The 27,100-nt window shown below is 51.3% G+C and overlaps 1 protein-coding gene across 1 annotated transcript; it reads right to left on the reverse strand.

The window, feature by feature from the left end:
- Window positions 1–140: 140 nt before the first annotated feature.
- On the reverse strand, window positions 141–27,100 carry LOC128268451 (uncharacterized). Its single transcript, XM_053005550.1, has 12 exons — window positions 26,909–27,100; window positions 20,969–21,305; window positions 19,868–20,537; window positions 18,727–19,619; window positions 17,883–18,666; window positions 17,608–17,814; window positions 6,985–7,309; window positions 6,288–6,308; window positions 5,780–6,022; window positions 4,656–4,868; window positions 4,484–4,524; window positions 141–2,747 (listed from the first exon to the last, which is right to left on the reverse strand). Exons 1-12 carry the CDS (start codon window positions 27,098–27,100, stop codon window positions 1,835–1,837), a joined length of 4,839 nt encoding a protein of 1,612 aa, XP_052861510.1. The 3' UTR covers window positions 141–1,834.

The raw sequence follows: 27,100 nt of genomic DNA on the forward strand, positions 1-27,100 counted from the left end.
GCTGTGTTGTCGCTCATTTATTCGAATTGACAGTTTACTCGCGCGGCGTGAAAAGAATTTATTCATTTGCACCTTGCGTGCCACTTTCGTTTTGCACTGTGATATGTCCAATGATTAAAGAAAAGAAAAATGGTTGCTGTTTATTGATTTATTACATAAATACTTTTGCTGTTTAATAGCTTCACAAAACGCCACACAACGTGCCTTCGCGATTGTTTCCCGTTCAGTTCAGATTTTCCACATGGAAGCCAGGTATGATTAACTTGCCGTGTCCTGTTAGTTTTGCACCGGTTTCTATGGTACTCATAAATGTGTGTGTGTATTGCATATTACGATAAAGTTATTTAGTCCAAAAATGTCAAGAGTGTACGATCGGCTGTAGCGAATTTATGCAGTTTGGTTTATAGATGGTTTAATTATTTGACCAAAAATGTAGTTATTACCGCGTGTTTTCCATACCTCATCCTCTATACATTTGTCTATTTTTTAACCATCACATCTGTTACATAGGATTTAATGAATATTTCGAAAATTGCATAACATTTTGAATTGATTCAGATTCCATTTAAATAATCTCTTCTTAATGACAACCCAAGCGACGAGTCAGCAGCGTTTGTAACGTTTCTATCAATTGCTAGCAATAAAAATACAATTTGGTTACCATAGATTAAAACCGACTGAAGGTATCGCCAATTACACAAACCAACGAAGGGACGGCGAGCAAGGTTTGTGGCTACTTTTCTAGGTAATTTTCTACTTTCTTTTGGAGTTGTCCAATTAAATTCGTCAATTTTGCCCGATTCCGCCCGATCAATGTGTAAGGAACAGTAAGGAACAAACTGTAAAATCTACAGAAGCAGCGTAAAAAGGTGTTTCAATACTGACGGCAGAGAAGGGCAAGAAAAGTTTCAATTTCAGTTTCCATCATGCCGATCATGGTATGTTCACCCCTGATCTGACTGCGATCTAGTTTTATGCAAAACTATACAAAACTATAAGCACCAAATTCATCCTTTCTGCTTTGCCCCTAGCTGTCCCTCCATAAGATTTGGGAGAAAAGAGGTAAAAGGTACATGATAAATGCAAATGTTAGCGTCCCCTGTTCCCGTACGTGCTGACCGTTCCTGTTTGTGCTATTGTTGCGGGGTCGCTAGCAGCAGTAAGCGAGTATTGCCGATCTATGATTTACAAGTTTGCAGTTCCTTTAATAATTGTACAAATATTGGGTTACACAGTTCGATCACATTTGGTTGTATTTTATGAATTTTATATATTTTCCTTTCCATAGATCATGTCGTTTCGTTTTCTGTTGTATGGTTTTCGAACCTCATTTTTTCAATCATTTTTAAATGTGTATATCAACAGTTACTGTTTGGTTGCTTGCGAAGGGAACGGAGCGATTTCGATTGCACAACGTGTATAAAACGAACTGGAAAATGGGATTTAAAACGAAGAAACAACATGGTTTGGCGTTTGCTAAGAGAATACTTCGAACAACGTAAGATCACGGCGTTGTTTTGCGCTCCAGGATTTTTCTCCAGGGCGCCTTTAAGCGAGGGTTGAGCGCTATATTTTACGAACTCGCTTCTCATCTCGCACCCGGGAGTCTAGAAACTATTGCAACAATACATAAAATAACTTTCCCGTGCCCGGTGACATCTTCGTTTCATTCCATCTAGAGCCTCTTAAAAAATGTCACCGTACCAAAGGGGGGACATGTACCTAATCACTACTATCAACCTAAAGACCCCATTGCCATCGTGTCCCTCTAAGAAACGAGCGAACGGCGCTAATACCTGGGAACGGAGACACGGAACTAAGCCCTCCCCGTTTGCTAGTGGCCAACTATTCCATTAACTTTGCTCGTGGGTCCACCAATTGGGCTGGAAGCGCCATCGCCACAGCCACTCGCCACCGTTGGGCTTCCGCCGGCAGCGGCCGGAAGTAGTTTGAGACCGCTCAGTAGCTTCCCGTGGACGATCGGCGGTGATTCGCCCTCGTCCGAAGTATCCTTGCCGCTGCTTTCGTTCTCACCCGAGCCGGACGAGAAGCCGGCGTCACTCGACGAGAGCACGCTGCCGCTGCCTCCGCTGCCGCCGGTAGCCGGAGCCGTCAGAAGTTTGCCACTGGAAATGACGGGAGTAACGGGAGCTGATTTTGCCTTCCCGACCGCCGCTTGACCATCGGTGGCCGGCGATAGTAGAGCGGTTCCGAACGAGGACGGAGGCTTGATGATGCTCGGTGTTCTTTTGTGGATGACCGGGGGTGGTGTTGCCGGTGCTACGGTGCCCGGTGTTCGACTCGGGGAGGGCAGCAGCTTCTGGAGCCTCGAAACCGGTATCCGGTCGCCGGTGGTGTGCTGCCGACCCGTCACGGCCAGCGTGCCAATGTGCGTGGTTCGAACGGATTTGCTTCCGGTGGCGGGGATGCTGCCGAGAGCTGCCGAGCTTAGGTTGTGGCTCGAGCCCAGCGATGTTCTGCGTAGGGCTGTGGGGTGGCCACCGGCCGCTGTAGGGGTCGTTGGCGCACTGCCCCCGGCGATGCTGTGCCTTACGGTGGACGATAACTGCGTGTAGACGGACGAGATCTGGGTTTTGTTGGGTGCAGAACGGGGTACCGGATGTTGTTGGGATGTTGTTGGAGCACCGTTAGCCGGGTGCTGCTGGGGAGTACTGGGGCTATTGTTGGAAGCGCCGACCGGGGTGCGAAGTCCGTTCTTAGGCGTCGCTAGATGTTGTTCATTGCGACTGCAACAGATGGGCGAAATAGAGTTTTACTTTTGATTGAAAACGTGGCAAAGAATATAAATAAGATTCCCGATAACAGATCTAAGAGTGTAAACTCATAAGGCCAATCCCCCAGAGAATTGAGATCTGTTACCAGGAACCCAGAACATGGACCGAGAGAATGGGGCTTAGCAATGAATGGTTTCTCAATGAATGGCAGTGGTCCAATCGACTCCTTCCGAAAACACAATCAGCTTAATGTCATTAAACGGCTTGACAAATGTTAGTAAGGTTAAGTTGTTAGTTTCTGGCACCAATTTCGATTCCTTGGCGGATGATTCTTGACGATGCATGAATTAGCGGCATGATGTGAGCTTACGGGGACATTGCTTTACCTTATTTAACTGCTCGGGTTAGGCATGAAAAAACAGGGAATATAAATACGTTTGTTCTTTGTATGAAAAGATTCGGCTCATCAAAACATGAAGGAACTTTAATAGAGCGTTAAAATCCGCCACCGGGCGAACACTGGCCCTACGGCATCCGGGGAACCGGATCGGGCCGGGCCGTAGGACAAGTGTCCATCCGGCTGTGCACGAGATGCAGCACACAGAGGAGATTGATTGCACACAGCATGCAGAGCGCTAGAACTATATCACAAAGCAGTACCTGTCCCAGCGGCAGCCTGGTGTTTTGGTCAGTTCAGTTTCGGTAGAGTTGAGGTACCGGGAGATTTGCCGGGTCAGGAAGGAATCAATGGAATCCCCAAAGTGTAGGGGAGCGAGGGACATGAACCCGAATCCCGGAACCAATGTGATGTGTGTATTAATGAAGTTCGCACGTGAGCCAAAGGATGATTAGGTGGAAAGGTTAAGCACAGCACGTATGGTGAGTGATTACGGATGTTGGGTATAGTTGGGAGTGACATTGAACACATTCGAGGCCGCGACAATGGAAAGTGATGAGGGAATTGTTAATATTGGATATAAGATGTTACGATTTCCCATTCGATTATTGATGTTAGCCACGGGGTGTGTGTGTGAGGCATGTCGTGAAAGAAAGGAGAAAGAAGAAAAGACTTCATGAGATTGCTGATCAATGTGGCAGTGTCCGGCATGCGAAAGGTGAACTGAAAATGGTTGAGCACTAAAGGGAACTCAAGATCTAGCTACAGTACCAAGGTTCAACTTATACCGATATGTTGGGAAACTCTGGCTTTCGGGTGGAAAATAGGGCAACAAACTGATAAAGAAGGGAATAGAGTTTCGCAATTGCCGATCGCACCCAAACGGGGCGGGATGATGATGGCACCACCAGCAGTGGGCCCCCCGAAGAGCGGACCCTGGGAGTTAGTAGTGTTAGCAATCGTTTAAACAAATCGCGGATTAGCGTCAAAAGTTGTGCGCCAGCAACCACCACACGGGCCGTGACCAGCGAGCAGCGGGAAGCGAACCGGGAGACGAGGGCCACCTCGAAAGCGACCGTACCATGGGTGAGGGGCAAAAAGTCGGCCACAAACAGTGAGCGGCGTGACAAGCGGCGCAAGAAGGCCCTACTTGTGGCCGAAGGAAGCCACCAACGAGGTTTGGACGAGACAGAGAAAAAAAGTAAAATAAACGGAAAGCATGTTTAGAAAAACCCGAAGCCCAACAATCGAGTGAAAATAAATGAAAATGAAGCGAAAGGAAATCAGGGGACAAAATCAATACAGAACACCCAGAAAGGTGGCCCGAGGAACGGAACGGAACCATAATTACCTTCCTAATCCTTCCTGTCCGCCAAAGGAAACGGGCCTCAACTGGAACGAGCAGGACACACAGAAAGAGAGAGTGAAAGGTTGTAGAACGTAAATTAGATTTACCACAGAACATGGTCGGGACGTTTCCTCGTCGTGTGGAAATTATTAACGACCCGACGCAGAATACCTACTCTTTCAGTCTGCGTTGCGGTGCTGATGGTCTCGGCGTGGTTTATGTCACCGCCGGAAGTGTCGGCCACGCAGCCGGTGACGTCTGACGTCGCCGGTGAGCCACCGCCACTCGTAACCGAGCCATCGTGCTGCTGTTTTTCCCGATCGGCCTCCAGCTTCTCGATCACGTTCTGCTGCTGCCGAATGGTGCGATCTTTCGTCGTCAGCTCACCCTGCGCGCGGGTCAGTTGCGGGATAAACAAGACAAACAAGTTGATTAGCCAGTACTTTGTTGACTTTAATTAGATCCGGTAGAAGTAAGTCTAGTAAAAGCCTAAAGCGAACGCAAAACTGGGTTCTACTTGAGGGTTGTTCTCCCACACCGCACGATGGACACCTTTTCTATTTCAAAACGTCGGCCACAGCAAGTCTGTGACGTGCGCGGGCGTACGTGTGGAAATGATGTCCATTTTGATAAGTTTCAGCAAGAGACAGAGAGATAGAGAGCGTAACTGTGACAGCCTTTGCGTGAGCTTCAATTCAAAATTTTGGTTCACATAAAATCAAAGCCGAATGCTGGCCACGCACATCGAATAGGTTTACAACACCGAAAGCCTGTTATGGACAGCAGAAAGTTGGAGGAGCGCTTGCAAAGGGCTGGGAAAGCACCAACAACTACCGCGAGCAATAGAGATAGGACAGCTCAAAGGAATGGGGAAAGCGATAGGACGAATTTAGAATGCCGGTTCGGACACCACTTTGGTGACTCGCCAAGGATTCGCTACCAGATCGGGTCTCCCTCTCCTATATTTGGCGCTGTCGTTCGAATGCGAGCTTAGGCGAAAACAAAGAGCGATATAAAATATGCACAACAACAGCAGCGTCCAGCAAAGTCCCGGATGCGCGGCTCTAGCTCTGGCATCTACTACTGGCTACGGGGAGAAAAAACAACTAAAAACCAAGTCAACACAAGAAACTCCCAAACTGGAGCGAGAACACTTTCTCTCGAGAGAGGAAAGGAGCAACTCGCTTTCGCGCTTCCGGTTTCGCAACTTCCGGCGCAACAGGAACATTAGAGTGGAGACAGAGAGAGAGAGAGAAAGAGAGAGAGAGAGGAATGAACGGGAAATGAACGTGCAAATACCTGAAGGTAAACCACCTGTCTTCTGAGATCCGCCAGTTCCTGCCGTTGGTCCTCGAGCAGGGCCAGGGCGGCCACGCTGGACTCGCGGACCAGCACGTTCTCCTGGAGCTGCTGCCTGTTGCTGTCCGGTTCCTGGCCGGTGGCCGAGCTGAGGCTGCTGTTGTTGCTTGCCGCTACGGCGGCCGCTGCTGCCGTCGTGAAGAATTGCCCATTGTTATTTTCAAATGGGTTGAGAGTGTCGGTCTAAAGTACGCCGAGTACAAGTGGCCACAATCGAGCGGGAGAAAGAGAGAGATAGTGAGACAGAGTGAGTGAAAGATGGAGTTATATGATTGGTAGTGGACCAACCACCCGTTACACTACTACGGGGACCCTTCCGAGACATGCAATTGGCGCCACAGCCACTTCTGGAATCCTTTCCCGCTACATACGCTACACTTACAGACTCCTACCCCAAGAACCGAGCTAGGCGCGGCTGTTAACCGCAAGTAAAACATCATAAACCTACCATCATCAAATTTTCTTCATCCTGTTTGGCCGCAATGTTTGGTCGATTTGGATTGAGTGGGCCGCCGAGTAGTTTGCAGTGTCGCAGCGGTTCGGGTCGCGGGGATGGACATTTGTGCGTCGGAATGGGAATGGTGGATTGGAGTGCAGGACCACGGCACACCACGGAGGGCAACACGGAGAGAGCGAGACCGCAGCACCCCACCGCACCCCACCGGATAGAGGGTTTCGCGATCGATCGATCGATCGCGGTCGGGATGAAGAAAATATGTGAGCAACATCGACGGGTACACATACACATACACACACATTTACGGGCACATAACATATAAAAGAAAAGAAAGAAAGAAAGAAAAGGAAACAAAGAAATTAAGAGTTATACACACAGAGACGCGGTAAGCGACAACAAAAAAGTAGCAAACATGTAAACAAGCATAACAATCCGCGGCGGCAAGGTGGGATGAAATGGGCTAAAGCTACGACGAGATGATGCCACATTAGCTACAGAGGAATATCCCGGTCAATCGTCACCCAGTGGCGCACCGTCGGTGTGAAGTAACTCTACGAAAATAACCTAAAAACCTATCAAACACATGCGGTCGTAGTGCGTAGCAAATCAATTCTGGGCGCTATGTGCTGTCACTCATGCAATTTTAGATCAGTGGACGACCGATGCCACCCGGCGGGGGGGACGTTACCTCTTGCAGTATCCGACGTAGTCGCACCAGCTGCTTCTTGAAGTGCACCACATCCTGGAGCATGGAGTTGCGCAGCGACTTGTCGAGCAGGGTGAGATCTTCCGCGGAGTTGGTGGCCGTCGAAGCGGAGTCCGTCAGCAGCTGGCCATTGTTGTTGTTGGCCAGGTTGTGGAACTGGCTCAGGGTGGCCGTTTTGTACGCGCCCGAGAACGTCGTCCGCCGCGGCAAGCTGTCCATCGAGCGCGGACTCTCGGAACCGTTCGTGGGGGTCGCATTATTCTGGAGGCGCCTCGTCAGCAATCGCGCCCGGGCCGGAAGTTGCGATCTGTGGAAGAAGGAGAACGTCGGTTATGAGGAACAGCGCGTAGAAAGGCTGGTCGCGAACTGGAACACAAGCGGAACCCGCCGGGCGAGGTGAGGTGTCATAAAATCAATAATAACCTATTTACGACCCCGCCACCCGACCCCGTTGGTGGCTCGTTGGTCCGCGAAGGACTAGGACTCAGTCTACTGTGGCCACCACTAGCGCTAGAGCCGCACGGAAGAACTCGCTGCTGCTGTGGAACTCCGCCAGCAGAAACGGGTCGTGGGGCACTGGCGCTACTACTGCTGCTCCTTGCCCGATACGGACTCTGGTGCGGGGCGACCGAACGGCCACCGGGCACACTCAGGTACGTGGTGGTGGTGGTGGATGATGACGATAAAGAGGATGCCGTCGGAACAGGGCCCCCAGGGATTCCTTTCGGCTCACTGGCGGCTTTCCGGTGCCCGTACCGGATGGTCAGCTGTCCGACGGCATGCATCGGTGAGTTCGATCGCGAACGGCCAACCGAGTGGACGTACAGGTTTTCCGACGTGTGCAGATCGGTCTTAACCCGCCGGGCCCCGATCGTCCCGTCGGTGGGCTGCATTTCCGGTCTCGACGACGGTAAGGCACACTAATCGAACCGTAACTTCAACAACGGAAAGCTTCCTAGGAGTTACAGGAAGCATCGACCACAAACTGTTGCGTTGGCGCCACGCTTATCACTAGGTACCGCCGTGTGGTCACAACGCGTCACAGCAGCAATGTGCTGTTGCTGATCATATCGATTTTGAAATCGCACCGCACGTGGAAGATAAGACGCGGAACGGGCCTCTAACGGGATGTGATATCGATTTCCGCTCCCAGGTCTTTCGGGAATCTGGCGTGGCCGGCTGGTGGCCGGGCTAGGGAGGTTATCACTGTTATCACAGCACACATTTCGTACCGGAACGCGGAACTAGTCAGATGCTGACCGTAGACTCTGTTGGGCAGATGGTCGAAAGTGCATCGCTGCGAGCGAGCTGCGCGGTCGCAGCGTGGCGGTCGATATCAACAGGACGAAACTGACTGGCCTCGGGTGGGGAAAACAGTTTTCCTCGGACCTTCGCCACTCACGACGTCGAGCGAGAGTTGTCGGAGATTTCACTGCCGCTCTTTGGACACAGATTTGGCACGCAGCACTCTCAGGGACCTCGAGGTACCTCGGGCGTTCTCGGGCGCCCGTGAAAGTAAACAATAGAACGGGTGGGTGGTGTGGCCCACAAACACATACACACACACAACCCCACACTGGAGCAACACTCGCCTCGTCGTGCCTTTCGCAGTCGTCTGGCGCTGGTTGCGTACTGAGAGCGCCTCGCGGAAAGGAAAACCGCAAGCGCAATGAGCGGGTTTCCCCGCGTTTTTTCCGAACCTTTTTCCTCTTCGCTCTATCGCTCTCTCGCTCGCGTGCCACGGGTGTTGCTGCCTCTGGCCACATTGTCGGGCCCATTGACGAGTGGATGTGTTTCGAATTTCGCTTACTCCGCGTGGCAGCACCAGACACAACACGGCACGGCTGAAGAGCCCACCGAACGATATCGGCAAAGTGTGGCTTTTTTCTTGGGCAGAAACGAGAGAGAGTCAGTCAGTGTGTGAGAGAGAGCGCGAGTGATATGGATGCGGTGGAGCGCATCCGCGGCGAATCGCGTTTGATAAGACCCCCACCCGACGACGGCGGATCGGCGCGTAACCACCCGGTGGCCGGGGTCCGTGTGGTGGTAGTGTACCTCACCGAAGAGTTGTCACTTCCAGCCGCCGCCAGCCGTGTGTTGTGATCCACTATTGACTCGCCACGGCGCACTCCGTCATCATCAGAATTGGTGCGAAAAGGAATGGGCGGATGCATGCGGTTATGCTGCACGCACCGTTGGCCGCAGCCGCTCCGCCAGTCCGCGTTACCACCCACCGGTGGGTGGTAGAGCGTGAATTTTCGCTCGGAAAAGCCGTCCCGGCCGCGAGAAGGATGATGATGTCACCCAGCGTCCACATGTTCCGCTTTCGGTCGGTCGGTCGGCCAGGACGCGCCCGCCTGCCACATGTGTTATGAGGCCCTATCATCATTGGCCATACCATTGGCTTTTTTTCTTGCACTTTGCTTTGCGTAATGTGCACCTGCGGTTGTAACGCTGATTGCCGTCTTTAGCGGGCACACGTTTATTGAGCAATCAGTCGCCAGTCGGGGTCGAGTGCGCCACCGGCTCCCATCCTGGAAGTTGTTTTTGTTGGAAAGAGCTTTGTTTTTCCTTAATTTTCCTAATTTCCTTCCGGAGGACCGAATTGGAAGCAACAGAAAACTGGAATGGAGAAACTTTGCGATGAAAGCGAAATGGTCCGGCAACGACCAAAGGGAAAAACGGCACCAAGCGGCAACACGTAAATAACGAGATCAAGCTAAAAATTGCGATACACTCGAGCGTGACCATATTTTTATGCTTTTTCTCTTCTTCGAGCCCTCGGTGCTACCGATCGCGAGCGGCACACCGATCGTTTCTAAACGCACCACGCATATTCGGCACAGCATCATCGATAGCGCCTAGCGGGCGTGCTCCAAGTTCGATTTCCACTTTCGAAAGGAAGAAAAGGGAATGCTCGCGTGCGCTTATCGGCGTGCCGATAAAAGCTTGTAATTACCCCCCTGCGTGTGTCCCGCCGGGGCTTTCGCTTCCCGTGCCGTGCCAGGAAATTGGATTAATTGAGTCCACATCACCTGTGAAGCGGACCGATCGGTGGGCCGATCGAGTTTTCTATTTGCATTCCGTTTTTTTTCTTTGGGTGGAGGCCCCCCTAGGAGGATTAGATTTAAGTTGCCCGTGGTGAGTGATGAGAATCGGGATTTTTCCCCAAATGTTATTTTTATCAATTGGCCACATTTGTTAGGATCCATTCTGTCTCCTAGCGGCGACCGGTGTATCGTGAGCACTGGGAACGATTGTTTTGTTTTCCGTAACAACGATCGTGAATCTTTTTTACCGTCGGCACCGTTGCAAAGACGCTCATTTGTCAGCGGACGCGAGATGTCTCATTTTACATTCCCCCGGCAAACGGGTGCTGCCCCCATCGATCGGTTTTAGAACAAGCGTTTCAAATTCTGAGACTTCTGAGCAGAGCGGAGCGGTGCGAATCGCTCAACAGGAAGTCAATTAGGAACTGGATATGGCCGGGGGGGGGGGCCCGTTGGTCATCACCGTTCGCTCGGTTCACTCAATACGCTGCGAGTCGGTGAGCTGTCGCTCGTAAAAATGTTTGAAAAACCACAGTCACCAAAAAGACATTCATGAGCTGAATTTATGTTTACTCAACTACAGCACGCGTCTTTTCGCCATAATAAATTTGACAAATATTTGCGCACGCTAGGAGTGTTCGCGCAAACCTTGTTTATTTTTCGATGAGTGTTTATTTTTCTATTACATCACGCCGTTCCCCGGCATGTGTGTGTGTGTGCTTATTTATTTAGAAGGGCGTCGTTCGTTTCCTAATTATTATTGTTCATGCTGTCCAACCAAACACAACAGCGATCGCCGCGATTGATGTAACTCATGAATATTCGAATAAAACAGATCCATCGTCAGCCCACGGAAGGAAATAATCACGGATAGCTTTCAGATAATGCGTGGCCGCGTTTAGCCGAAGCATTTCAATTAGTTTAAATTGGGGCCAGTAAAGGGACCCATTTTTGAGCTTCGGCACCTTCTTCCGCATCGGAAGAAAACGCGCCCTCTGACGATCGCTTGACGGCGATATAAGTTAATGCGAATGAAAAGTGAGTGGTAGAGCTAATGATTTCGAAAAATCACCTTCCCAAAACACGCCCACCACCCACCGAGGATGTGTAGGTGGCGGCGGAATTTTCCACTCACCGAGCGGAATCGCTTCGGTAATCGATTCGTGAAATTATATCACGTACACTTTTCCGGCCCACACCCAAAGACACACGGGGGCCGCCATCTCTAACCAGGCCCCCCCCGCTTCGGTGGGCTGCGCTGGTAGCTGGAACGGAATTAAATGTATTACCGAACTGGCGGGCGCAGAAAGCTTCAAGATGTGTGAGGGATACCGAAAAAAACGACGCTCATTTTGCATTTAATCAATAATCATTATCACAGAAAGCAGCATGTTCCGTGGCGTTATCGCACCACGGGACTGACTGGCGATTCGCGATTATGATGCAAAAATCACACAGAAACACGTCTTTGGGTTCCCCGGCAGCTGCAGCTTCCGCTCGGTAGAAATCATCATCCAATCAATTGGCCTAGGTCAGTGCGGTCCGGACGCCGGTTTCGCGCGGTGTTGAATCATCCGCCGGTGAACACCGGAGCCTTCCGGAGTTTTCGCCTGGTGATGGTGCGCCGCGCTCTGTTAGCACTCCTTTCTTTCGTTTTGACCACTGGCAAATTGTTGCCAAAATAATCGACTTAAAACCGCCGCTCATCATCTGGTTCGGGTCGGAGGAAAGTAATTTCATTCGCGCGCTCGCGAAAGCTTATCGATTATTTAACCATTCGCTTTGGTTCGCTAATTTTAATGCAAACTGAGCGCCACTAACTAGCTCCGTTCCGTTGGCCAATGCAAGACGAAGGCGCTGTAAACGAGCAGCGAATCTTGGTAGACGCGGCTGAGACTTACGGCCCTAGCAGTTGAACATCATTCCGAGAGAGAGAGGTTTAGAGATTGTGTGACTCACTTTTTCGTTAGAAAAAACACAAATACCGAGAGAAGAAATGGAAACGGACGCGATCACCGTCAGATAAAAGTACTCCGGCCAAAAAGTCCCTTAGTAGACAGCTTTCGAGTCAAGTATCTTCGAGCTCTTCGTCGGTTGCGTTTTTTGAGTTTAGTGGGCAAGGACACCACTTGGACGTGGCATACCATAACACAGGCGTCTTTATGGTACCGGAAACGGATGTCTGTCGCATTGCGACCGCCACGGTCAAGCCCACTGAAGGTGCTGCGGCCTTCGTGGCAACCTTCCTTTGATGGAAATCTTTGATCAGGTTATTTGACCACGCATGTGTCGCAACTCCCTTCGACTGCTCAATAAGTATTCAGTAGTAGCCGACACCGCAAATATGAATTTTGGAAATAAAACGTTCGTTCATTAGAATGTTTGCTGATTTATGCGGTACGATGAATGTCGAACGAACGGATGAACACCGTCGTTGGACTGGCAATCGACGACGAATCATTATGAATTATTTATCAGTAACATTTCTTATGCCGGTTTTTAGTCGGAAATTTGATCGATCGATCGATCGAACGATTAGACAATTGAAATTGAAAAAGGAAGATTGTGGTTCGGTCGGTTCGTTGGAGTCCACTCGTCAAGCTGAGGATGTTTTGTAGCCTAATAGCGACACACTAATTACACGCGCGATCACACTGCAGCCACAACAAATAGCACATGCCGTGTGTCGAGGCTAAGTGCGTGATCGTGATCGTGACAGGACGCTGATCTTCAGTCGGCGACTCGGTTTATTTAAACGATCGCCAGTCAACAGCTGGTTGTTTATAGTCAGCGGGACTGATTAGTGCCCGCCGATCACCGATCGAAGGTTGTTTCGCCTCACCGAAAGTAATCGACACCCTGTCAGTCCTTACTAAAATGTAGTTCAATCATCATCTACTAATCAGCAATGGGCGGGCTTCTGGGCTGCCGGCTTGTGATGAACGCTCCAGTTCCGTTTGTAAATTCCTAGCTGATTTCTCCCTTTGCATAAACCATCCGCGTCTTTGGCGCGATCAGCATAGATCGGTGCGAAAAAACGGTGGCAAAACTTTCCACCGCGTTTAGCGTGCATCGGTTTGGGATTTCCTTTCCACGACGACTTCCTTCCATTTTTTAAACCCCCTTTTAACGAGATTGCACTGTGTGGGGCTATTTCTCCCTTCCGTAATTTATGCCCCAAAACAACGCGAAACGAAAGAACGTGGCTCACGTGTGGCTCAAACGTCCAAACGATAACCGAGGCACGCCAGGCCCAGAAATCAGACCATCCGGGTGGGGTCTAAACCGTGCAGGGCATTTGTGGTGAAATTTGAATAGAATGGATAGGCCCTAGAGACGCCCCAGAGACGGTTCCCAAGAGGGTAGCCCAATAGGAAACGATGATTTACCCATTGTTCGGTGGGCTGGATTTCTCCAGCAGAACGCCAGCACTGCTCGCTGCCGGCGCCGTCGCCGTCTCGATGGACGTTTCACAATCTTTCATCGTCGTGATGTGGCGTCGGCACGATCACGCTTTGGCCGTTGGCTCCGATCACTCCAAACGTTAGGATCTGCCGGATCCGAAGGACCGACAACCACCGTGAAGATCTGCGGGTCCCCCAATCGAACCAATCGAAACTGCTTCACTTCACTGCTTCACCGCAATGCTGCTCCGCTTGACTGGCTGTTACCACCGACTCACACACAACAACGATCGGGCGCAGAAGATGAAACCGAAAATAAAAGCCCTACACTCCGAGTGATGCTGATTGCTTGCTCAATTCTCACTTTTCATGCACTGCTGCTGCTGCTGGTGGTGCGGTTATATGTTGTAGCATAAGGCAAATGGGTAGATCGCGGTTAAGGAGAAGATAGAAAACCAAACACACTTGAAACGAGTTTTTCGTCTTCATTTCTTTTCCTCCGCGATCCATCTTCTGGTGCCACGCAGAACACTGACAGCCATTGCGGTTTGCGGTCCCAGGGGTTCGTGTGTCTCGAGGTAAGACAATATTTGAGCTCGATTGTGAGACTCGCACCGGCACAATGCGTGGCCCTGTGTGCTTCGCAGAACCTCCGCCTCGCAAGATCTGGCTACCGATTGTTTGTCAATTTTACAAACGCAACAACTTGGAATGAGAAACACTACACGAAACCTGCACTTGGTGGCCACAGAAGCCTTATTAACATTCCCGAGGCGATGGTCCCCTAGGCGTCGTGATCGTGATCGACTAGGGGAAGTTCGCTTTCCACAGTTCGGTCACTTTATTTTAATCCAAGGTTAGCGTGGTCCACCTGCACCGATGCACATGATTGTTGATGATTGCACGATGGCAACATATCAAAATTTCGTCGTAAATAGACTGACACACACACAGGGGCACGGAGCATCAAGTTCACCAACGAGGCGCACGAGATGCTCCCACCGCCAACGATCATACGGGAATGAAAGAGCAAGATATAGATTGAGTAGATGCAGAATGTGTGAGAGGGAGAGAGCGAGAGTCACGAAACGAAACAGCTGACCGTGAGGTCGATCTTTGCCCTCATTCGGTTGCCGTCATCACCATCACCACTACCGCCATAAGAAGCAGCGTCACGAGAGCGCACGATCGTCATCTCGAAGTCCTTTGCGTTGTGCGTAGAGAGCATCGTTTGTGCAACGCGCGCGTTGCACATTCCGATCGACTCACGGTGACGAGAAATGCACTGTCGACACTTGCGGACGGACCGTGGGGGGCGCACCGTCCGTTCTTGACTCGCTCGCGGGACGATTAAGCCCCGCGGTCGAAGCCGTTTCCGGAGCCTTCTGAACACTCTGCCTTCGACCGGCAGTGGATAGAAGCTGACTGCGTGAGAGGGTTCGCTGGTTCGCCCCGTTCGGTGGCAGAACATCGCGTACAACCGGCCAGAAAGAGAGAGAGAGCACGCAAGCGAGGGAGAGCGTGACTCACCGCAAGCTCTCGCGTGTCGCGGTGGCTCACTTGAGCCCCGCGAAGTTTGCCGTGGCCGCGCGTCGATCGATCGGCGCGCAAGAGGCGCAAGAGTGTTGGTGCTGGCTCGGGCGCCTAATGGCTCAAGCCAATTGTGAACTTGAGGGTTTGGCGAGCTTCCTTTTCGAAACCGAAAGGACCAGAATGTCCTTCGCTGGAATATCTATTTTCAATCGCAAAGGTTCAACCGTATCCCGCCCAATAGGAAGCCTCATCGAACCTAAGCCGCGGCCGCAAACGGGGCTGGAGTCTTCTGCACCAACACATCAGCTGCGAGTTTCGCGAGCCGCGAGCGGTCGAGGGCTATAATATGGCCGGTGACTGCGCCAAAGGTTAACGAAGGCAGCAGCAGGCAGTCATGCGAGAGGTCTGGTCTGCTTCTGGTGCTGGTTGGTGTGCGTCCCACTCGGCCCACCCTACGGCCCCCCCGGTGGCTTTCCGAACTCCGCCGATCGAATTCTGCCACTTTGTGGTCAAAGGTGGTGAAAGTAGCACAAGGGCAATAGGTGATTGTTCCATGCATTGTTTTGCGGCTGCTACTGCTGCAAGAGCCACCCTTGAAAATGGCGACACCATCAGGCCGAGAGAACGAACGAGAGGTCCGAGTCCCTTTAGTTCCGGAACGGAACACACCATTCCCGGTTGTTGTGTTGCTCATTTGCATAATGTATTCTCGGAATTTTCTTGGCATTGCAGTTTTGCTTTCCCAGCGCCGAATTTGTTTGCAGCAAAGTGTTGCAACACATAACTTCGGGCTGTGATCGTGCGGTGATAAACTTAGCATGCAACCTTCGGGGAAGACTCAAGACTTTCGACGTGCTCGGGAAAGGGTGGACCATGCTCTAAGCAGCTATCTACAAGGCCGCCACAAGCGAATGGTACCGAAGTGTATTTAAGAACCTTTATCCGTTCTCAGTGATGGCTTTATCCGAGCTCGGAAGGGAGCCACTTGTTTATGGTGTAAATTTTCGCATACATCTCTCGACCCTCGGCTGCATTTCCACGCTGCGCTACACGAACAAGTTCCTGGCCGGTTCGTCGCATAACAGTAAACACGTCCCGACCCCGAGGCTGGCAGAACCTCCTACCGAGTAGAACACATTGTTGTTGGTTCGGGCGCATCGTTCGGGCGAACAACATGGAAACATGATCGCGATAATCGCTGCCGGGGAGTATCAGAAGCGCCATTAGTTACGCACAGACGGCATGACAGTAAACCCACCCCAAGACCGACCGGGACCGGGAGTGCTGTGCTCAGGATAAGGTTCGTGAACAATTATTACCATAATTGTAATTAACAATGAAATTAATAATAAAGAATAAAATAAATATAATTATTATATAATATTAATAATTATATTTATTATAATTAATAATATAATAAGAATAATAAAATAATAATAATAAAATATTAATATTATATTAATATAATATTAATATTTTAATTTAATACTTTATTAATTTTATTTAATTTAACCAAGCACTCTCGTGTACTATAGTCGCGCAGAGCGCTTATTTCTCTTCGACTTTCGTCGACTGCTGTATGCATGCACCGTTTACATCAGCCGTTTACCCAATGTGTACATTTCATCTGTTTACCAGATTGCATAGTTTCACCGGCAATTATTATTATAATTATTATTATTATTATTATTATTATTATTATTTTTTTTTTTGTACTATTTTTTTAATTGTTGCCAATCTCCGTTCGCATTTTAACCTTTCAATGCTCCACACCGTGTTGGGGTTTTTTTATTAACACGACCGCAGATCGTGATTTAAACCATTTCAATAAACGGTCTTCGGTTAGGAACGCCCGCTAAAAGCCCATCGCGTACCTCATTGTGGAATACGCTTGGATCGCATTATTTTTTTGGTGTGTGTTTGCCACTCCGGGGGTTCCATTTGAGCTCCGAACCGAGCATTAGCCGAAGGTGTGCTGAGCCGAGCATTATGCTTTATTTTCCCCTTCTTTACCAGGAATACGCAAAGCGAAGAGCCATCAACATCAGACTCTGCACGGTGACTGTTCCGTTACTTTCCGGTCGCAAATGCAACGCCAAGTGGAGCATCGTTTCGTCTTTTTCCCCCCATGAAGGGCGTAATCACCTTCCAAGCGCTTCGGGCGGAGCACATGAAAGAGCAAAATTACACTAATGAAGGTGACGGTAATCCCTTTTCCCCAATAAGCAGCCAACCACGCGGCGTGAGCCCCCAGGCGGATTAGTGCCCGAGGGTAAGGTGTAAGCCAATTTGGACGTAGTAGTGGAACTATTTTGCTGAACCGAAAATTAGCCAAAAGAGAAGCAGCGCAAAACAGCTCCGGAAGGAATGCGAAGCAAATTAAGGCTCGGTAATTTCTGTGCAGAGATTTTGTGTTTTGTAAACAAATGAAAAATGCTTCTTAAAATGCTTGAATACACGAACAATTCTAGAACAATGGCATTGAAAGAAACAATAATCCCCTGGCGAACATGATCGCTGCCATAAGACACGATTTTATAGCTGAGACGCACCATCCGTTAGAATTATCCGAGACATGAACCCATTACATAGCGTTAGGCGTATTAGGCGTTACTCACGTTATGCTTTCCCGGCTGGTGTTGTGGCCGCTCTGATTGTTGTTGTTGTTCATGCTGTTGGTCAAACTGTTCGGGTTGCTGCTGCGTAGCAGGGTGCTCCACTCGCGAATGATGTGGCCACCCTTGTTCTCCAGCTCCGACCACAGCTGCAGCCCGTCCAGCGAGTGTAAACCGGTGGCACTTCCGCCAACACTGGAGCGCGCAACCCTGCGAATAGAGCAACGGGATTTGTTACTCCCTCGATCCTACAGATCACTGGATCACGCGTTCTGTACCTATCGATCGAATCCATGCTGCTGTTGCAGTCAAAGTCCAGCATAAAGTCGTCGGAGGCGATCGAATCGCACGGTGACAGGGTGTCCAACGATTCGGCTCTCGCCAGCCGGTTGCTGCGCGTGGATTTACGCGACAGGGCCGGTGATTCGTAGGTTTCCGCCAGCACTTTGCGTGGCTTCGGGACCGGAGGGGTTGCCTTGGGTGTCACCGACTGATCGGCCGTCCCGGTGGCCGGCCGCTTGTTGGAGTGCTTCGACATGGGCGTATCGGGCGCTAGGTTCAGGTTGAGCGATCCCAGATCGAGGGTGCTACCTTCGTCGAACACCAGCCCCGGTTGGTCGGCGATCTCGTCGTCGATCAGAAAATCACGGCCGCCGTCGGACAGCGACAGCGAGTTGGACGCGTGCGTCGGGGTGCCGGGCGAAACGGGACTGGTGAGCTCATCCAGTTCCGGCGATATTTCGTCAATGTCCTTCTCCTTGTCCCTGGCACTCTCCTTCTTGGTGGCGCGTGGCTTTTTGGCATCGTCCGAGTTGTCGGTGCAGCAGCTGCTGACGAGACTGTCGGTTGGCGAGGTTTCGTCGTCCAGCAGAACCACATCGCTGATGGCGGCAGCCATCGCCGCAAATTTGGCCTGCTCGTTACGGTACATCCGGTTCGGCAGATCGGCGGCTTCACTGCTGGCCAGCGGATCCGTGCCTGGGTCGGTGAAGCTTATCAGGACCTCCGAGACACTGTCCAGATTTGTCGACACGTCCATCGGGACGGGCGCCGAGAAGGAAGCTGAAACAAGACCGGGAAGGTTAGCCAAGGATGCCAAATTGGTGACACACGGAAACTTACAGAACGACGAGTGGCCAGCGGTAATGGTGACCGAGCTAACGTCTTCCTCTTCCTCTTGCTCCCGTTGCGGGCGTACGTCCTTTTCTGGGGCACGACTTTCCTCCCTCTTCTCGTCCAAAGCGAGCGCCACACCAGCGTCACACCACGAAACACGGGAATGTCCGGGACCGGCTAGCTTCGCGTCATCCATAATCAGCGCCCCTTTGAGGCTCTTCTCCGACGAATTGTTGTCGCGGCGCAGTTTCTCTTCCTCGAGGCTTTCCCCGTCCGAGAGGCACTCTTTGCGGACGACCGCCTCCAAGTCTCGTGCCACCGCCATCGACCCATCCTGGTCCTGGTCGACCTCGCCGACGTTGCTTTCGTAGCGATTATCGTTAATGTCAATGTCGTCAATGTCCAGGGTGCCATCGGCACCCAGCCCACTGGCGGTCAGCTCGGACGAGCGGATCAAGCCACTCAGCGAGGCCGTACGCTGGTTTGCCGTGTTCCCGAACGCACTCGGCAGCTCCGGCAGGGGCAGCGGTACGATCGGTTCCGTCGTTAGCGCCTCGAGATCGCGCACCTCAAACTTGTGCCGGCCGCTCATCACCATCGCCAGGTTGCGGTACCGCTGCCGAGGCATCCGGATGCTGCTGGTGGTGGCCGTCGTCGTGTCCTCGAGTGCTACCGGGGCCGTGGCGAACTCCTTGCGGCTCACGTTGACCGCGTGCTTGGCACCCTTCGTGTCCATGGTGTACCGGGGGCTGGGTGCGCCCATCGGCGGCACACTGCCCGTCAGCGAGATCGACACCGGATACTGTGGTTTCGGGAGGCTCGACGAGTGCAGCGTAAACTTGCTGGCCACCAGCGCTTCCTGGCCTAGTTTCGCTACTGCACCGGCCGGTGGTTTGCCCCTGTGTGTGAGAAAGAGAGACGAGAGTATGAGACAACAAGCGATGGAGCTATTAATAAATCGCCATTTCTTCGCAATGCGTGTGTCTCGTGACGCAGGTAGCCGCAATGGAGAGCAAACATCTAACCTCAAAGTCAGTGAGGAATCCCTTAAGGCAGGGTTGTTACATCTCCATTGGAAACTACGCACACGTTGCCGTTGACAACCATCGCACGGCGCACGATGGAGCACATTCCGATCGGTACTTACGGCAACGTTCCGGCAACCGGGGAACTCTGTCCGGCTTCGCTCGCTGGTGCGTACTGATGTTGTGCTGCCGGTGTGGCCACCGTCGGCTGGCCACCGCCACCGCTGGCAGTATTTTTATGCTCGCCCTTTGCCACCGACGGTTGATAAGTGTCTCCGGGCCCGTTGGACGCCGTATCCGTAGCAGGCGGCGGCGTGCTGTGAGCTATTTTTGTATTCGGTGTCTGGTATTTCGGCTGCGGGCGTTGCAACGCACCGCCACCGTACGCGTGCTGGTGCAGCGCCAGCGGGTGGCCATCACCGCCGGGTCCGCTGCCCGGTGTTGCACTTCCGGTGGCCGCCGCCGCGAGCGGTGCGAAGGTTGTGCGTGCGGATGCCGCCGAAGAGGCACTCTTCGAGCGGCGCTTGTCGGCGACCACGTACACGTTGTTGTTGTTGTTATTGTTGTTAGGGTGCACATTGTTGTTGTTGTTGTTGTTATTGTTGGAGTTTTTGTCGAGATCGTTAGCCACCCGCGGCTGCAGACCGACGGACGCGGGCCGGACGATGTTGTTGGTGCGGAACCCGAACCGATTGCTCCGGTACGGTGCTCCGTGGCTGTCCTTCTTGGCCGGCTGCAACCGTGGTGTCGATCTGCCGGTGCTACTGGACCGATCCTCGGCATCTGCCAAACCTGTCACAGGGGCCGGAGAGAGAGACAGAAAGATATTAAGCGGTGTTTTTGGGGACCAAATGGCTCCTAAGCGAGCCACGGGCCATAACCTGTCAGAATCACGCCACGCTTTCACAGAGTTCTCGGTGATCGATTGATCGTGAGATTGACCTTACCGATCAGAATCGGGGTTTGACTGAGTGTGCACCCGAAAAGGGCAAACAGGAACGCGTTCGCCATCGGACTACCGACGTAGCTGTGGGTAGATTGTGCTTGGCGGCCAAACGTGTGTGCCAGCAGATCAACTGCTGCAGAGTCACTGATCAAAGCGATCAGTGCAGCCTCGTTGCTCGTTGTGGACACAACTACTGCGACAGATATCGGTCAATTCTAACCCTTCTAACCGTTCGATGTTTGCGTGGATTGGCCAACGGCGCGTCGTCGACACTTACCAGTATTACCGTTCTTGTCGCTGAACCCGGCATCGACACCCGGGTTCGAGATTACGGTCGCCTGGACGAGGTCCCTTTCCGCTTTCTCTCTTTCCAGTGTCGCATTGGCCAGCGGGCCGTTGCCGTTGGCGTTGAGCTTTTTGATCTGATTGGCCACCGCTCCCGGAACTGGCGCGTCGGGGCTGGTTGCCACGCCACGTTCACCGTCGACCGAACCGCCCGTCGCCTGTCGGTGTGCCTTGTACTTCTTGAAGCCGAAAGACATCGCCGTTCCCTTCGTCTGCGGTCCACCGTCGGCCGTCGCCTTCTTGGATGACTTCTTGCTCTCCGACTGGCCCTGTGCGAGAGGGGCAGAAGAGAGATGTTGTGCTGTGATTGACCCTGTTGCTTGTGGTGCGGTGGTTTCCATCCGATACTGGCGGGGCCCTGCAACCGTACTGCTGGCAAGGTTCCGCGCCAAGAGCCGTGCAAGCGCACTGTTTACAAACGCAAACACAAATTGCTTGGACCTTCCTACGTGAGGACCGGTGGCTTACATCAGGTGTGTTGGTTGAATTTAGGTCGCCTTTTTTCGTTAAGTCAACACTTATGCATTTGTTTGATACTTGAATCTTTAATTGCTTTTATTCACAGTAATTGCAGGTGGATTGCAAACACATTTCGTTCATCTTTTGGGTAAGTTATTATTATAGCATGGTGTCCCAATCAAACTTTATATTTTTCGAGGAAAACAACTCCTTTCGTAAATGGGCGAAGTGCCGCACGGTGGAAGTTTGTGTCCTCCTTGGATGTGCAAAGATGACAATCGGATGGGATCAGATCTGGATTTCCCAATAACGGGTTTTTTAATGCACCGCTCACATGATTAGCTATGTGAGTCGGTGCTTGTTCGCGACCCTTTCGATCGTTTTTCTAGCAAGGGAGTATCGTCTCCACTTTCAAGAAAAACCGTTGAAGCTACATTTCATAAACTGTTATGCGACGTTTCATTTGTCTAGTGAATAAGATCATCGAAATAAGAAAGGACACGAAAGCAAATGTGGTTGATTCTGAACGAAACTCGACGTGTTGATGGATGTAAATAACGATGCTGCTGTTAATTCTACAGAATGAGACCGACCTTTTGAAGCACAAGGTTGATAAAAAAAGAATATTATAATTGTAAAAAAGCATAGAAATGTTTACATCCCCTGGCAGAGACATCGTACAAACAAAACGGTAAACTTCCATTAACGTACCTGACAACACGCGAGTTTCCCGCTTTACACATTGCATTGCATGCCGATTAGGCCATTCACGACTTGGTGGTGTGGAAGTATCTAGCATATGAAAACGCGCGCCCGTGCAAAGGTGAAATGATTCATTCCGCCCTTCAAGGCCAGCACGCCAACATAGCGTTGCATCTCGCAGAAAAGGTCGGAGTTTGCGTGGTGAAGGCACCTCAAGCCCATCGAACGGGTGCCATTTTTTGTGTACGTTTGCATACGAAAGTTTGGCTTTAGAAAACTAATGGAGCCTCACCTGGGGGAGGCCTATGCCCAGAGGTGGCGCCCAAAGGTGTTCAGGTCAAACAAACCAATTCTCTACCTTTCAATCTTAATTTCCCTGTTTTCGTGTTACATTTATTTCCAATTCCCCGGGCAGCATTAAAGAGAGTTGTTTTCAGAAAGGCAATCCAAAAAATTCGAATAATCGATTTACGCTGTGAAGGTTGCACATTGGCGGAGAGGAGGCGCACAGTTTATGCTCGCCCCGAATGGTATGCTCGCCGATGGTAAGTGGTTCAAACATTTGAACTTGATTTCAGGTACATGTTGCCTTTGACACACGGCACGACTTCGGCATGCTGGGGCCGAGTACCCGAGTACTTAACTCTGCCCAGGGTGGGGACTGGACAGCCCCTCCTCGAACGAGGGAAGGGAAATGGAACGCTTTGGGGCTAGTAATTGCAATTGTCTGGAGTCTGACTGGTGGACGTCGAGCAGAGTTTTGGACCTAATGATGGGATCTGGAGCATTAGGGCGCATCGAGCCCCTAGTTGAGGCTTAACGATATTGGCATCGATTTTTTCCTCGGATTCTTGTGTAAAACGTGCCGGTGAAAGCATGTTGGCTATGCTGCGCTTCCCACCACTTCTCGTGATCGGCCCGCCGAACGTGTTTTTTTGTCCCAAAAAAACGCGAGCAAAAGGAAGTAACGCTTTTGCTAAATGGGTTCGAATTATGTTGGGGCCAAAGACGGTGGTGGAGCAGCGAACGATGAAAAATGCTGCAGCGCATGTCAAAGGGAAATGGATCGTGAGTTTTGGTTTTTTTTGTTTTGCGTGTCGCGTCTTGGGTTTTTGTCCGCGGCCTTCCTCGGGTGAGTTAAAAATGAAATGAAAATGAACATTGTTAATTGGAGAAAGGTTTCGGGCGGGCTGAGCTGCCGCCCCCTCTCTGCCGGGGAGAGCGATTTGAAGGGAACCATTTTGCTCTCGGGGAACCAGTAATTTAAGACCATGCCCAACAATGGGCAATCTTCTGTACATTGCACATTCACCGCGGTGGCATTAGCGCGCCCTCTTCGCAATTACAATTTTATGTTAAGGCTAAGCGCTCGGTGCTTGAGTTTCAAGTGTCGAAAAATGGTCACGGACTGCCAGCGGATGCTTTATTCCCGTACACAGTTGGATGTTGTTGACTTGTCAATGACTCACACGCCCGAAGAGTAACTATTTGCCGAGATCCGCAGACGGCACCGACGGCAATGCAGAGCACACCGTTACGGTTATGGCCTCTTCTGTCTGCTACGGTGTTTATGTTCTCACTGGTTTGCTCAGATGGTCCGTTGGTTTGACACACCGAAGACAAAGTGCCAGCGAAGGGGCCGCACTTGCTGTGTTTCGTGAATCGATTCTGTATTTGTTGGCAACCGGCCAGCCCAGTCATGTTCTGCGCCCCGCGTATCAGTCTAATGATCATAAAAGTTGCTGCAACACAGCAACCCGAAGTTCGTTCGTCCTGCGATCCATGCTTGCCAACTGTCTAACTATTTGGCCCGGATTGTGTGTCCATTTGCATTGGAAATCGATTGGGGTGAAAAACTGAACCCAAATCCCGCAAGCCAGCAAGGTGACCCAAGGCGGCCTAGCCCAAGGGGTGCAGTGACTCGCGGAATTTCCGCGCGCTTACCGACGCGGGCTGGAAAGGACTTCGCTGCACCCCAAGATGGGCGGTTGCGTAACGAAAACCGTCAAAGAAAACGATTATCTGCCGGAGCCGGAGGAACATTGTTAAGTAATGGATACACGTTTATCCTCGTTACACTTATCCAATTATGTGTGGCAACGCGCTGCAATAATGCAGCATTGTGCTTCAGCCTAACGACCGACAGAGCCCTGAACACTGAGCCTTGCCTATCGGGGCTTGGTTGGTTGGAAATTGAATGGAATGGAATGGAATTAACCTGTTATTAACCTTTCATTTTTATGGATCGTTTATTTACGGTACCGATGCCGATGCAACCCACCACCGAAACGGGGTTGAAAAGGATCACGGGCCAAATGAGAGAAAATCGTTTGCCATTTCGTTTGCACCGTGAGCCATCGGGCTGTGGGGCGCATCTAATGCACCCTGGGCCTAGGCGCGGGCATGAGATAGGGTTCGGTGCTTCAATTACTCCGGCACCAGCGCGATGGCACCGTTGGCACGCGGCCGGTTGCAAAGTCACTGGGCTGCTCTCCGCCGCTCTAAATCGATTGTTGTTATGCATAAAACATCACCCTGCCACACGGCGAACCAGCCGGCCAAGACATAATGTTGTACACGGAGCGCACTTATCTCGTGCCGAGCGATCTCACGAACTCCGATGGCGCACTATCACGCAGGGCAAATCTGGGCCTACCAGCACCACCAATCCAGCACGCGAACCACCACCACCACCGAACCGTGGATCGCGTTTTCCGAAAAGAAGATTAACCGCCAATAATCGCCGGGCAACGCGAAAGACACATCCTTCACAGGGGCGCCCAACGAATGGGTTGCGCATCCCATTCGCTGCGGGGCACTGGCATTCCGAGGTTTTGCTCCCCGGATCAGCCGGGTCGTTTTAAAAGTGAACGTTGCCTTCCTTCCGGTCGACTGGCGACTTTTTTGTAAATATGTACCTTCTCCTAAACACACACACTCTAAGGCCATGTTGCGGGCTGCGGAAAATTACCGACACCGCAACGGATCGATCGTCGAGCGTGACGTGGTCGAGATGTATTAATTTATCTGCATATTATATGCCGTCTGTTTCGGAAACTGTGCCTGCTTTCGCACAAGTGTATTTCGATTTGTTAACGTTACGGTAAATAATGACTTTCACCGGCCTTCGAACCGCCATTCTCGAAGGGTTCCGGTGCGGACGAACGAACGAAAGTAAAGTTTGGGAACGGGGCGCAAAAAATTGGCAAACGAAAGTGAGTTTTGTGACAACGGAGGGCCCCATCAATTTGTGAAACCGAAAAACGCATTAATGCGCCCGGCATGCCCAAAGCCCGTTCGATAATGCTGAGGGATTAGTGAGCGGAACGAGCGACCGTGTCGGTGCTAAAGGTGCGGCCTCCCAACGACCGTAAAACGACCGGAACGGGACACAAATGTTGAGCAAAGAAATCCAATTATTATGTAACTACAAAGAATTTGACACGCTTCGAGGGGCCACATTTAAGCATCAATACTGGTTGTGACAGGTTTAAGCGAAGGATCGATGGATTCCGCGTTTGTGAGCTTCCTGCGATGTGGCTACTGGCAGCATAGAACGGCAGCGATGTTTTCCAGACGTTAGCCGTGGGGTTTGCCGTGAATATTTAATGCTATAAAAGAAGTGGCCAACCTATAATTACCATCGCACAAAGTGGGAGTCCAACTGGGTGGCTTTGACCTGGCGTCCGTCTGGCGCCTAGCACGCACCAGACGTGCTGTCATGTGCCTACATAAACGCCTTGCCGAGCGCCAAGAGAATGCACCACCTAGGCTGCATACGATGCAACTTTCCAATACCTCGTGACTGCAGACCCTGGGGGCCAACGTCCGAGCGACGGCGAAGTGAAGTTCATGAACTCCGGTGTCATAACGAGTTATCGGGGCTAGCAAATTGCCCTGCACACGCATACCAGCGTAGCATAAACTTGACAGTGTCGGTTTATGTTTCTATTCGTTAAATGGCATTTAGACGCCTCGCGGTCCAAAGTCAAGATGAAAGATGAGATCTTCACAGAATCTTTGCTAACCCTCTCGGCATGGCCATCAGCTAGGTCTCACCTCCATGTTTTATCACCTTTCTCGACTCGCTCTTGACATTAGCTATTCTAAAACTTAGAATCTCGCCGTTTCGCGGCCAAACGAGCCATCGTTATGCTAAGCGGCAGTGATTGGTGTTCACTCGCCTACTTCAGAGTGTTACTCATTTATGGGCTCTTGGGATCGCTTTGCGAACGCAAGTAAACAAAACAACGGCGGGCCGAGCATGCGTAGTACGGTCCTGACCGTCGCTTGCCTGGACCTTTTCCATTTGCGACGTCGTTTGTGATGCGGCCGTAATGTTGCTGAAAGCCGGCCCACGAAACATCGAGCCACGCCAGCACGACAGGCTCTGAAGGATGTGATTTTCTCAAGGACTCTCCTTCTCTTCAAGGTTCCCTGGTAATGTAATATCCTCAGAGGCGTTGAGGTAAAAGGCCAAATGTAAACGAGGCATGGATTTGTATAACGGAATGTTTGTCATTGGTGAATGCCTAACGTAATGCGTCTCGGGATGTTGGCCTATTTCTGAGCTTTCTGGGGGAAAGAACAACGCCGAAAGAGGATACCTTTTTTCTTCTTCAATGGAAACATCGATTTCTTCGTAAACCAACATAATCTCTTGCCATCGTCGCGATAGGATGGCGAGCAAATCGATGCCACCCCAACTTACCATTGCGCGTCCCCTTCCGTCACCGTCCAACTCGGTTCCTCCACCTGCGTCTGTTCCTCCACCCGCTTCGCCACCTACTGGCACTTCGTCCCCACCGTCGACGTCCTCTTCGTCCGTTAACAAGTCCTCCGGCGTGTATCGGCACAGTTTTTCCAGCTCCTCAAAGTCAAGCTGCTGCTGACACTCATCCAT

This window comes from Anopheles cruzii, chromosome 2 (genome assembly GCF_943734635.1).
Source record: "Anopheles cruzii chromosome 2, idAnoCruzAS_RS32_06, whole genome shotgun sequence".
In the NCBI taxonomy this organism is placed as follows: Eukaryota; Metazoa; Arthropoda; class Insecta; order Diptera; family Culicidae; genus Anopheles; species Anopheles cruzii.